We start from the raw sequence: 13,207 nt of genomic DNA on the forward strand, positions 1-13,207 counted from the left end.
CCCCCCCCCCCCGAGTTCTGCTTTCTTTCGATGCTTCTTCCTGTGATAAATCTTCCTGTTGGATTCGGCTTTCAAAGGAAACTGAATTTGCACACTTGAGATTCCCAGAAACTAGACCTTAAGGCAAAGACTTACGTATTTTATTAATGAGTAGAATGCCTGAGAATTGGGGGTTGGGCATGGGGCAAACAGTGTGAGGTGAGTCGGGAAATCTATGAAATCTGGCTGGAAGTACACATGTGGTCAGCATAGTCAGGGTAGAGCAGCAAGCACTCCATAGCCGGTTTCAGCTGGGCTCTAGGACACTTGAGCTATGTGGAGTGTTTGTATTCTCATTCTGAAGAAACTATGAAACCAAATTTAAACCACAAAATCAAAGTTGCTATCATTTCCGTCAAGCTCATAAGTTGCCTAAAAGGCCAGATAGATGTTAATTCTCTCTCTCTCTCTCTCTCTCTCTCTCTCTCTCTCTCTCTCTCTCTCTCTCTCTCTCTCTCTCTCTCCCTCTGTCTCTCTCTTTCTCTCCCCTTTCTGATTTTTGGCTGCATTTAAAGCTGAAATCTGGACCTGGATCCTCACTCCCCAAAAGTCAGAGGAAAGCAGATCTACCAAGCCATAGCCAGATTCAATTTCTCCAGTAGGTTGGTACCTTACTGACATTTATCGTCATTTAAATGCTACTCAATGTTTGCCTATTAAAGTGTGGGATAGTTAAATCGCTTCCATTGTTTTCAGTCATTGTTTGAAAAAGAGATCAGGCTGCTTGGAGATATAAAATAAATGTAATAAAAATTTAGTATTTTGGCAGCTAGGTAGGAGTTTGGTTTCCATAGTCTAAAACTCCCATTTGACCCCATTTCTTAAATGTCCTCTATTGCTCATAGCACCAAGCAAGGGATGAACCCTTTAACACACAGCCTTTGAGGGACACCCAAGATCTCAACTATAGTAAACACAGATGCCTCTTTGGGTTTAATCTTTTTTTGGGGGGGCAGTCTGTCTCTCCAAAACAAGCTGTCACACTCTCAGAAACACAGCTTAATTTAAATTCTCTTTCAATACATAGTGTTTACAAAAGGTCCTGACATGGAATGAATGCTCAATGGGAATGAGCAAGAAGCTTTTTTAGTATTTGATTTAACTTTGACTTTGGACTGTATCAGCCCTCTTGTGTTCATAGATTCTGTAGCTAAATTCTATAATAGATTAATTAAACTGTGTCCCCTTAAAATTCATCTGCAGTAGTCCTAAGCTCAGAATGTGAGCTTATTTGGAGATTTGGTCTCTCTTTAATAGGCAACTGATATGATGCTATATAATGTAGTGGACAGACAAAGGGGACTTCACAGTAGGGGGGGTTAAATAGGGAGGGGATGGAAGAGAAAGGTAAAGGAAGGAATATGGGGGAGAGACAACTAACACTAAAGAACATTTGAAAAAACATATAGAAACTCATGACTATAGATGCTTCCTAAAATATATACACATATGAAAGGAATCTAAATGGATTCCTTTGGGGAAGGAATTGGGGCTTTGGGGAAGATGCCCCAACTAGACATCTTATGCCATCAAGCAAAGCCTCCAGTGCCAAGAATGGGTTACATCTTGTTGAGTAATTGGTCCGATGGGTCCCAATGAAAATCCCCAAGCATCCCAGGCTACTGCCAAGGCTATTGGTTACACTTCACAGCCGATAGCAAGGTTCTATTGCTGAAGCCAACACTAACATGGGTGACTGAACAAAAAAGAGGTTGAGCTAGTTCCTAACTAGAAGCTTTGCTCCTATTAACTAGCATTCATGATACTGGAAGATGTTGTGCACTCTACTAGGGGAGAAAGGTAATCATCAATATACTTCAACTACAAATCCTGTCATCCATAACAGTGACATGCCTCCTGGGTACACTGGTGGATGGTGGTTCCACTGTTAGGGGAGTAACCAACCAGTTTCTTATTGGGTTTAAGGTCCATTCCGTGAGATGGAACCCATGCATGACATACCTGGTGCTACTAAAATGAGCAAGAACAAGAGGCTGGATAAATCATCAGCCTAGGAGAAAATCTATTATGCTAAAGAAACACAGCATTAAAACAACTTCCAATGACACATTGCTGTGCTGATACAGTGCCTTGCTCAACCCTCATCAGAGAAGCTTCTGCTTGCAGAAGGTGGGAACTAAACCCACACCTGGACAATGTGCAGAGAGTGAGAAACTTCAGAGAACTCCATTCTAAATAAGATGTTTTCATGAAAGCCTTTCCCTCAAGGCTCAGGGATCTTTGTGGATGAGGAGGCATAGAGACGGTCAAAGCCAGGACTGATGACTGAGTCCAAGCAAACAGTGCCTCCAGACACAATAGAACTGATGCATCTATAAGCCCAGAGAGAATGTAGAAGCACAGATAGGGCCTGCAGGGATTCAAGCCAGATGGAGGTCCCAGCACTGAGAGGAGAGAGTGGACAGGAGCTCCTATCCCTAGCCAAGAAGCTATTTGCAATTGATACAGGCTGGCAACAGAAAAAAAAGTATCAGTTTTCTACAATGGAGTGTTAGTAGGGAGATGAATCATACTTTAAGGTAGGTCCCATGCCCAAGAGCAGTTGGGCGAAACAGAACTAACTCAATGGTATTTTTGTACACTATATCTCCACATTTTTAGGGAACTTTTTTGTTTTATTAATTTTTTGTTTATTTATTTTGATTTCTGCTGTTTGTGTGTGTGTGTGTTTTGAGTTTGTTTTTTAAAGGAAGAGAGAAAAAAGAAACACAAAGTTGGTTTAGTAGGGAGGTAGGGAAGATCTGTGAGAAACTGGGGAAACAGGAAAGCTTGATCAAAATATATTCTATAAACTTCTCTTCTTTAAAAAATATAAGCAATTGAGTTAAAGTTAGTTAATTAGATGAGCCCTAATTCAGTATTTTAAGTGTCATATAATAAGGGAAAATTTGGTGGTAGACAATCATGTAGAGAGAACACTATTGTAAACAAGAAGGCAACCATGACTATACTAAGTAAAAATACCTGGAGCATGTTCCTCCCTTGTAATACCAGAAAAGGACCAACCCTCTCTACACCTTGATCTTGAACTTGAAGTCTCTAAAAGTCACAACATTGCTTCCATTTAGGCCACCCAGCCTTTGGCTGAGGCAGCTCATGTTGTTGTTGTGTATGCTCAAACAAGGAACAGTTTATTTTAGATAATTACAATCAGTTATATGCTTAAGAGCAAGGAGGGTAAATCTCAGAGTCTTTTGTTAATTAATCTTGAAGCCCAAGGAAACTTATGCACACTAAGTCCCTAATAGCTGTAGTTTTCTACTCTTGATAGGATAAAACTTATTAGGCTATTTCAGTCTGGATCCTGTTTCCTGTGTAGTTGATGCTATAATATGATTTCACCACAGTAAAATTCTATTAAAACTTCAAGCAGGGCCATACAAATATGTACAAGAGCAAAAACCAAATATTTGCTGTAGGAAAGTATGTTAATTCCCTTCTTTGCACAAAGTAGGGTTTTGTAAAAATTATTCTCATGGCCCCATTCGTCAATGACAATGACTCCTTATATTTACACAGTTTCAGCTCCAAGAAATGAGAGATTTGTATCCGTATGCATCAAGTTCATCTCAACCTGCTCTCAACTTCTCAATTAAACAGACCTTGAAAACTAAGCCCAACCTCCTTATGGGCTTGTGAAGTAGCAACCACGCCACTTATCCTTCTTCAGTGGGGAGAGTGGAAGCAGAGAAAGAAAATCCTCAGGGCTGCTGGGAGCATATAAAGAAGCACTGTGGCCATGTTGGTTTTACCATCCAGACTAGAGTGAAGCCATAGACAGACATGGCTGCTCAATGCTGGCCCGTGCTCCTGCTGGCTATCCTTAACCTAAGCATCTTTGGTAAGCTAAAGGGGAAATATCCTTTTCTATCTAGGTACTGGGAAAACCCAGAAGACATTTCAAATGTAACGAGGTGATTTGGGCCATTAATCAAATTATAGAAATGGCTAAATTAAAGCGTAAGCAGGTAAGCATTTAGATTGTTGAAGTTCATGGAAGTCTGAGTGAGTTAAGTGAAAGCCTCCTCCATTTGACTTATTAGAACTGGCTGACTATAAGACTCTAAAAAGAATTTCTTTTTAGAGCTGATAGTAGAAGAATTATTGCCAACAGACTTAGGGTATTAAGGTGATAGAAATCATCACTTTTCAATTGATTAAATTTATACATAATCATGAAGGCTTAAATGTTTTACTATTGGTTACTGACTGTATCCTTACCTTTAAGCAAGGTGCTAGTCACCTAGTTTATTTGCAGTTTTCTCAAACATATTAGGAGCTTAAAAAGTGTTTTGTTGCCTTTAAGATCATACAATCAGCCTTGTGTGTTTGTCTTGCGTACCTGCTGCATCGGCTCCTAAGTCCAAGTAAAGACTGGAGCACTAGGGACTTATTTGTTTTTGCTGAGCCATTCTCTACTCTTTCCCCTGCAGCCCATCCGTGTGACACTCAAGAGTTACGATGTCAGTGTATTCAGAAAACATCTGAACCCATTCCTCTCCAATTCATTAAAACTATCCAGGTGATATTTCCTAATATCTACTGCAACAGAAAGGAAGTGATGTAAGTCGTAAAGACATGGAGGAGGGTAGAGACTCTTGCATGAAAAATTTCTGGGTGGCCTCTCCTTTGAGAATGTGTTTCAGTGATTCTCAACTTCTAGGTCGAGTAATCCTTTCACAGGGGTCGCCTGAAACTATTATAAAATGCAGATGTTAACATTATGATTCATAACAGTAGCAAAATTACAGTTGTAAAGTAGCACCAAAAGTAATTTCATGGTTGGGGTCACCACAACATGAGGAACTGGATTGAGGAGCTGCAGCATCAGGAAGGGTGAGTAAGAAGCACTGGGCTACATGGAAAGATAGGAGACTGTGGCTCTGGACAATGGTCTTCCCACATAGAATGGGGAAACTATTACCCAACATTAGTGCTGTCATTTCTAAAAGTGGTGTGCACTCTTTCTAGAAAAAAACCAAACCAAACCAAACCAAACCAAACCAAACCAAACCAAACCAAACCACTAATCAAACCACTAATCAAAGGCAGCGCCTAAGTGGAGAAGACAGTTGATCTCATAAACTCTGCTGAGAAAAGTTAACTTTGAAGTCAATGATTACTTAAAAAGCAAAGATACACAGCCAGGGGCAAGAATGTAAGAAAAGGGGACCATCAATGTATGTATGTATGTATGTATGTGTGTATGTATGTATATGTATACTTACATCAATGAATGATAAATACACACACATATATGTATATATACATATACATATATATGTATATATGTTCATAAAAGATATATTAGACCATGATAGATACTTGGTATAGTTTTAAAATTTTGATAGATTTGATTAATACAATCCTATGTACAATGTTGCTATAATGTTAGATGCATTAAATTTAGATCTTAAAAAAACGATATTACCAATTATAATTTCATTTCTTTTAACTTTTGAGTCAGTTTATTCCCAAATAAGTATCAGTACACATTTATCAGTGACTTCCACGCCCCAGAGTTTACAGACAGTAGGATAATCCTTTCCTCAAAAGGCAAATGAAAATTGTTTCCTTTTGTATATTGGCTATGTTGAATGTTACAATGAAGCTGTTACAGTAAAAATTGTTTTTATTTTATGAAAAAAAGGAATCTCTGCATTGTACACTTGTGTGTACCAACACATACAATGTAGCCTAATGACTCTAGGGTAATTTTTCTGGGGCGTTAACCTTCAGTTACAGACCTTACAGACTGTATGAAATCCCTTCACTCTTTAGTTATAACTTTTGTTCTATACATGCATGCATATATGTATGTACATATTCATCCATGTATGTATGTGTATATATGTATGTATGTACAAATGAATGTATATGCGTGTTTGTATGTATGAGTCTATCTATCTATCTACCTACCTATCTATCTATCTATCTACCTACCTACCTATCTGTCTATCTTAATGTGTGTGACTCAGTTGTTCATTACTAGGTAACAAATTACCATAATAGACTATAAAATAAATATGGTTATTGCTCTTCATCCTGTAGTTCAGCCTGCTGAGTGTCTTTGCTGATTGGGAAGAGAAAGTGGAAGAAGAGAAGAGGAAACCCATGGGGCTGTAGGGAGCACATAAAAAGGCATGGTAGCTGTCCTGAGTTTATCATCCAGACCAGAGTCAAGCCACAGATAGACATGCCTGCTCATTGTTTTATGAAGGATGCCAACTAAGCTGAAGGCTTACCTAGAGATTCTCAGAAGGGCTTTGCTTTTAACTCAGGCTGCTGGCAGAATTCAGCTCCTTGCTGAAGCCCCCCACCCACATCTTTCTAGGCCAGTGGTTCTCAACCTCCCTAATGCTGTGACTGTTTAATACAGTTCATGTTGTGATGACCCCCAACCATGAAATTATTTTTGTCATTACTTCATAACTGTAACTTTACTACTAAATTATACTGTAAATATCTGTGTTTCCCAAGGGTTGTAAGTGACCCCCATGAAAGTGTCATTTGACCTCCCCCAACTCCCAAGGGTTTGTGACTCATAGGGTGAGAAGTGCTGTTCTAAGCTGTTGGTCTGTGGTAGGGTTTTTGTTTTTGTGTTTTTGTTTTGTTTTATTTTGTTTTTACTCCAGGAGTTTATTCTTAAGTTGTTCCACTCTAGATATAATCAATGAAAAATTAGCCTTACATTGCACAGGTCTCCCCTCCCAGTCAGACTTTCTATTCTGATATCAACCAGAGAAGACTTCTCTGGCTACTACATGAGATGCATTTGAAAAATATACTTTTTCTGTTTATTTTGTTGTTTAGTAATGTTAGTTGTATCTTCAAAATCCCTTTGGAACTTAATATAGCATATAACACAATGCCTCTTCATGAATGTTGAGGAACTGGGTGGTTTCAGTCTTCCACAAATATAAATATGATTGAGTACATGGAAGTGTTAGCTACTCAGGGCAAAATTTAAGTTAGAAAGTAACTAGAACAACAGAAGCCTCCAGATGTGACTGGTTTTTGTCAGCTGAATTGTGTCCCATACCCACCCTCCCACCCCCTGTGTCTGTCTGTATGAATGTCTGTGTACCACACGTGTGAATACCTATAGAGGCCAGATGTAAACATTGGATGTCCTGGAATTGGAGCGACAGACAATTGTGAACTGCCCTGTGAATGCTGGGAATCAAACCCTGGTCCTCTGGAAGAGCATCCAGTGTTCTTAACTACTAAGTCATCTCCAGCCCCTGATGAACAGTGTTAACAGTTGGACCATGGGGAAAGTGAGAAGTTGGTCAAGTGTAAACCAAATAGAGAGACCTGGGGAAAAGACAAGCTTGCCAATCCATATCTTGAAGATAGTCTTCAGAATTTGAAGAAAGCACATTCCTATTACTTGAATCACTCTACCTCAGGTTTATTATGACAGCCACAACAAAATACATGCTTCCAAAATTATATATCTCTGCAAGAACTGGAGACAGCTTGAATTTTGTTGTTTCTTGCTTTTTTTGTCCTTTTCTTTGCCATCTAGATATAATACTAAAAACAATTCCTGTTAATTTTGTCTGCTTTTAAACTTCAAGTTAGTAACATTGTACTGGGATACAATGTATCTTTTTGTAACATGCTTCTGTTACTTAACACCGTATTTTGCAATCCATTTAGTTTACTGTGTTTAGCACATTTATTAAGTTTAAACAGAAGTATTTTATCACCATCATAAACATGAATAGACTTTATTTATTCAATATTGTATTGAATAAATCACAATTATTGTTCTTCCTAGGCTTTCGTTATGACACACATTCTATATACGTCTTTTTCCACATGAGAATTTCTATTTGTACATCTTCACTTTTACTCCTGCACAGACTTGATTATCAGTCTTAAACAACAGGAATGGGCAACTTGTCAATTTCCTTCTTCAGATATGACTTGTTTCTCCTAGGATCTCTGGTCTTTCATGTAAATCTTAGAAGCATTTTTCAATTTTGTCATATAATAAATATACTTGCAAATGTAATTCTTTGGAGTTATATCCTGGAAGTTGACAGCTTTATAATAACAATTTTTTTTAATTTCAAGAATATGGATTTGCTTCTTATTTCCTGAGAACATTTACATTCTCTTATTTTATACTTTGAGACAGGGACTCTCTCTATGTCTTCATGCACTCATTTTAAGTGACCCTGCAAAGGATGATGGCCTTGAACTCACCATTCTGGTTGTTGGGATTACATGTGTGCACTACCACACTCGATAAGGACTTGTTTAATGTCCTTCAATACTCCTCAATTACTTCATACTTTCTTTACATCACAGAGACTATCCCTAGACACTTTACATAACTGGATGCTATAATAAAAACATGTTAGTAAATTTCACATCCTGGGTATCGGTGCTTAGACTCAGCATCCATTTGCTTTGTGTTTGTTGGTGTCAGCATTTCACTTGGATGCTCATGCTACCTGGGACTAATGGCAGTCGCCTTTCCTCCCTTGGGAACTTTATGACTTTTACTTGTCTTTCTAACTTTGTTGAGATGGCTGTCGTGAGAGCAGGCACCCTTGCCTTATTTCTGTGTTTAAAGAGAATATTTTCAAATTTGTACCATTATATATAATACTCTGTGGCTGGCTTTTCTTCTATTAGTTAATTGCTAAGAGTTTGATTTTATTATTTTTCATGATTGTAAAGTTTTAGGTAATTTTTTAACCCCCTGGAACATACAATTTGGATCAGAGTATGGTAAGACGATCCAGCCTTATATAAGAAACTACTCTACTAGTAGAGTTTTGCAGTTCTGTGAGTTAGAGTCTGCCAGTGTGAGTTTGAGCACAGCAACCCACACTTTGATACACACACGCACATGAACAAATGTATCTCTGAAGAAATGGTATAGTTAGGGTTTTCCACAGTGAAGCCACATCATTTCAATAAATCATGAGTAGAGTTTTAGATTAAAAAAATAACCAAACTGCAATTTTAAATTAGCTAGGCACACTGATATGTGTTAAAAGTTCCACTCTATCAATGTGATTAATATAGTTTGAAAAATCTGTGTGTTCATTTGAAGTGTATGCATCTGAGTTGCAGATATTAGAGTGAGTACATTTGACCTGTTATTAAATAAGTGCAGTTGCTATTTTACCAAAACAGTTTATTTTTACAGAGCAATCCTGAAAAATGGAGATTCGATTTGTTTGGATCCTAATGCTGAATGGGTGGTTGCTGTTGTTGACCCCATTGTTAAGAGGTAAAATGAAGACCAAGAATCTTCATATTCATGTTCTTTCTGTCTTATTTTAAAGCATATGTATTTTAAAATATACATAGATATGTCATAGATGACAAGAAACCCACAATGAGATTAGAATTGTGTAGTCTAGAGACCCCAGTGCCATCCACAGATGTCTTAGTCAGGGTTTCTATTCCTGCACAAACATCATGACCAAGAAGCAAGTTGAGGAGGAAAGGGTTTATTCAGCTTACATTTCCACATTGCTGTTGATCACCAGAGGAAGTCAGGACTGGAGCTCAAGCAGGTCAGGAAGCAGGAGCTGATGCAGAGGCCATGGAGTGATGTTCCTTACTGGCTTGCTTCCCTGGCTTGCTCAGCTTATTTTCTTTTAGAACCCAGGACTACCAGCCCAGGGATGGCACCACCCACAATGGGCTGGGCCCTCCCTCCCTTGATCACTAATTGAGAAAAGGCATTACAGCTGGATCTCATGGAGGCATTTCCTCAAAGGAGGCTCCTTTCTCTGTGATAACTCCAGCCTGTGTCAAGTTAACACACAAAACCAGCCAGTACATCAAACCAGCATCTTTGGCCTCCTTTCAGTACTACTGGTTCAGAAATAACGGGGATAGATCCTACAATGTCTACCACAGCATCTCCAAGTAACCCCATGGCACTCCCGAGCTTGAGAGTCACTAGTCCTCACCTTTTATTGAAGGTGACAGCAACTTATTAGTTATAAATATCCTGATTGAATGTAAAGGAAATATAAAATTGTTTAGCATGTGTTTCATGCCAACCAACTAGGTAGGCTATTGGCCCATTCACTGAGAGAATTTTTTTTTTTTTTTTTTTTTTTTGGTTTTTCGAGACAGGGTTTCCCTGTGTAGTCCTGGCTGTCCTGGAGCTCACTTTGTAGACCAGGCTGGCCTCGAACTCAGAAATCCGCCTGCCTCTGCCTCCCAAGTGCTGGGATTAAAGGCGTGCGCCACCACTGCCCGGCAACTGAGAGAAATTTTAAGGGAAAAAAATTGTGGGAGGAAAAAATATAATCATTTATTTAAATGAAGCTTCAAATACAATTTTCAAAACAGTGACCTGAGAAGGAATACCAGGCAGCAGGAATATACTTAAGTTCACTTCTGATAAATGGGATTTTAGAGCTACAGTGGTGTAAATGAGGAGAGGCAGTCGGGTGGAAACTGGTTCTGCTTTGTTTCCTAATCAAAGCATCAGGGCTTATGAATGACCCCAGGGCTTCTGTTCTGGTCAGGTTTCTGTTGCTGCCATAAAAAAAATGACCAAGTCAACCTAGGGGAGGAAAGGAGGTTTTGGCTTACAGTTACAGTTCATTCTTAAGGGAGGTCAGGGCAGGAACCCCGAGGCAGGAGCTGAAGCAGAGGCCATGGAGGAAAGCTGTTTACTGGCTTGCTCGGCATAGCTTGCACAACCTGGTTTCTTATATAAGTGAGGACCACCTGCCTAGAAGTGTCCAAGATCCAGTAAACCAGGTCCTCTCACATCAGTTATTAATCAAGAAAACGGCCCCACAAACATGGCCACAGACCAACCTGATGAAGACAGATCCTCAACTGAGATTCTCTCTACCTAGGTGACTCTGGGTCTAATCAAGTTGACAAAAACTAAGCAGCCTGGTCATCGTGCTAACCACATTAGCCTGCCCCGGGAAGACCAGATTCAGTCAGGGAGTGTGGTTTAGTTTCTAGATTTACCAGCTATCACTTAGGGTGCCATTCTGGAAAATTCACTTAGCATTGAACTTTGTATGCTTTCATTTGTTTCTAATTTGATCTATCAGGGACGCATAGATATGCATATAAAGTGGTTAATTAGAGCGATTGTTAACATTCAACTGACCAACCAAATGGGATTTACTTACTTACTTATTTATTTATTTTAGCTTTTAAAAAATGCATGTGTTCTCCTTTCTAATTCACTTTACATCCAGATCACAACTCCTCCCTCTTCTCTTCCCAGTCTCATCCTTATAAATCCCTTCCCCATTGTTCCTTCCCCTTCTCCTCAGAGAAGGGGTTCCCCCACTTGGGTACCACATCAACCTGGGGCATTATATCCCTGAAGGACTAGGACATCCTTTCCCACTGAGGCCTAACCAGGAAGTCCAGATAGTGGGTAGGGGATCTAATGGCGGGCAACAGAGACTGAGTTAGCTCCTGCTCCACTTGTTAGGGGGACTCATTTGAGGACCACAAAAGTGTCTAGGTCCAGCTTCTGCATGGTTGGTGGCACAGGCTCTGTGGATCTCCATTTTTTTTTTCAGTTTGTTTATATTGTGGATTATATTGATAGATTTTCATATATTGAACCAGCCTTGCATCCCTGGGATGAAACCTATTTGGTCATGGTGGATGATGTTTTTGATGTAGTACTGGATTTGGTTTGTGAGTATTTTATTGAGTATTTTTGCATTGACATTTATAAGAGAAATTGGTCTGAAATTCTTTCTTTGTTGAGTATTTGTGTGATTTAGGTATTAGGGTGACTGTGGTTTTCATAGAATAAGTTTGGTAGTGCTCCTTCTGTTTATATTTTGTGGAATAATTTGAGTAGTATTGGTGTTAGTTTTTCTTTGAAAGTCTGGTGGAATTCTGCACTCAAACCATCTGGCCCTGAACTTTTTTTTTTTTTTTGGTATACTTTTAATAACTGCTTCTATTTCCTTAGGGGTTATTGGGATGTTTAAACAGTTTACCTGACCTTGATTTAACTTTGGTATGTGGTTTCTGTCTAGAAAATCATCCATTTGGATGTGGAATACAGGCTTTTGAAGTAACACCTAATGATTCTTTGAATTTCCTCGCTGTCTGTTGTTATATCATCCCTTTTCATTTCTAATTTTATTTGGATACTGTCTCTCTGTCTTTTAGTTAGATTGGCCAAGGGTTTGTCTATCTTGTTGATATTCTCAAGGAACCAGCTCTTGGTTTTGTTGATTCTTTGTATTGGTCTCTTTGTTTCTAATTGATTGATTTCATTCCTGAGTTTGTTTGTTTCCTGCCACCTACTCCTCTTGGGTGTGTTTGATTCTTTTTTTCCCTGGACTTTTCATGTGTCCTTTTAAATTGTTAGTGTGAGAACTCTCAATTTCTTTATGAAGGCATTTAGTGAGCAAAGATGTGGCTGGACAATGGAGATCTTGGGTTGGGGTTGATAGCAGGGCTCTCTGGGTAACTAGGTATGCCAAAGAGGACCAAATTATGTTCATTTTAAAGCAAGGGTGGATAATGATATATATATATATATATATATATATCATATATATACATGTGTATATATATGTGTATATATATGTATACATATAAATATATGTGCTCTCTTTGTTTTTCAGGTTCCTACCTAAGGACCCCAATCAAAAGGAATTTCCATGGGCAATGAAGCTTCTGTACAGCGTTGAGTTTGAAAAGCCTCTGTATCTTTCATTTGAGTGACTTGAGGATAAGAATGAATTCCCCTCTTGAATTCTGGGGACCTCTGGCTCCTTTTCTGATTAGCTTATGACACCAGTGATGGGAACTGAGGTGATAAAAGTATTATTATGTAGAAAAATAAGCCCCAAGTCTCACTTAATGGGTGGGGCACTTATCGGTCAGGCTCACTGTCTTTCCAGACTCCAGCTCTTCTGCTGCTGGCCACTGTCTTTTTCTTTACTTAAGTCCCTGGTGGATGCTCACAGGTGACTACTTCCCCTCCCCCCATATTTTGACATTACATATAATGGCATCGTATATCCTTTTATTGCCTGTCAAGCTACCCACATATTGCTTGACATTCTGTGCTTCAAAGATTTATCCCACTCCAGTAGGGGATGTTACAGGGGTGCATTTCAGTGTAGAGCAGGGCTCATCTCCAGTGCCCCAGAGTGAA

The 13,207-nt window shown here is 39.0% G+C and overlaps 1 protein-coding gene across 1 annotated transcript; it reads left to right on the top strand.

The window, feature by feature from the left end:
- The first annotated feature begins 3,843 nt into the window (after positions 1-3,843).
- Positions 3,844-12,771, top strand: LOC116104586 (C-X-C motif chemokine 15-like). Its single transcript, XM_031391099.1, has 4 exons — positions 3,844-3,901; positions 4,494-4,623; positions 9,233-9,316; positions 12,672-12,771. Exons 1-4 carry the CDS (start codon positions 3,844-3,846, stop codon positions 12,769-12,771), a joined length of 372 nt encoding a protein of 123 aa, XP_031246959.1.
- Positions 12,772-13,207: the final 436 nt, after the last annotated feature.

Source organism: Mastomys coucha, unplaced genomic scaffold, assembly GCF_008632895.1.
Source record: "Mastomys coucha isolate ucsf_1 unplaced genomic scaffold, UCSF_Mcou_1 pScaffold22, whole genome shotgun sequence".
Lineage (NCBI taxonomy): Eukaryota > Metazoa > Chordata > Mammalia > Rodentia > Muridae > Mastomys > Mastomys coucha.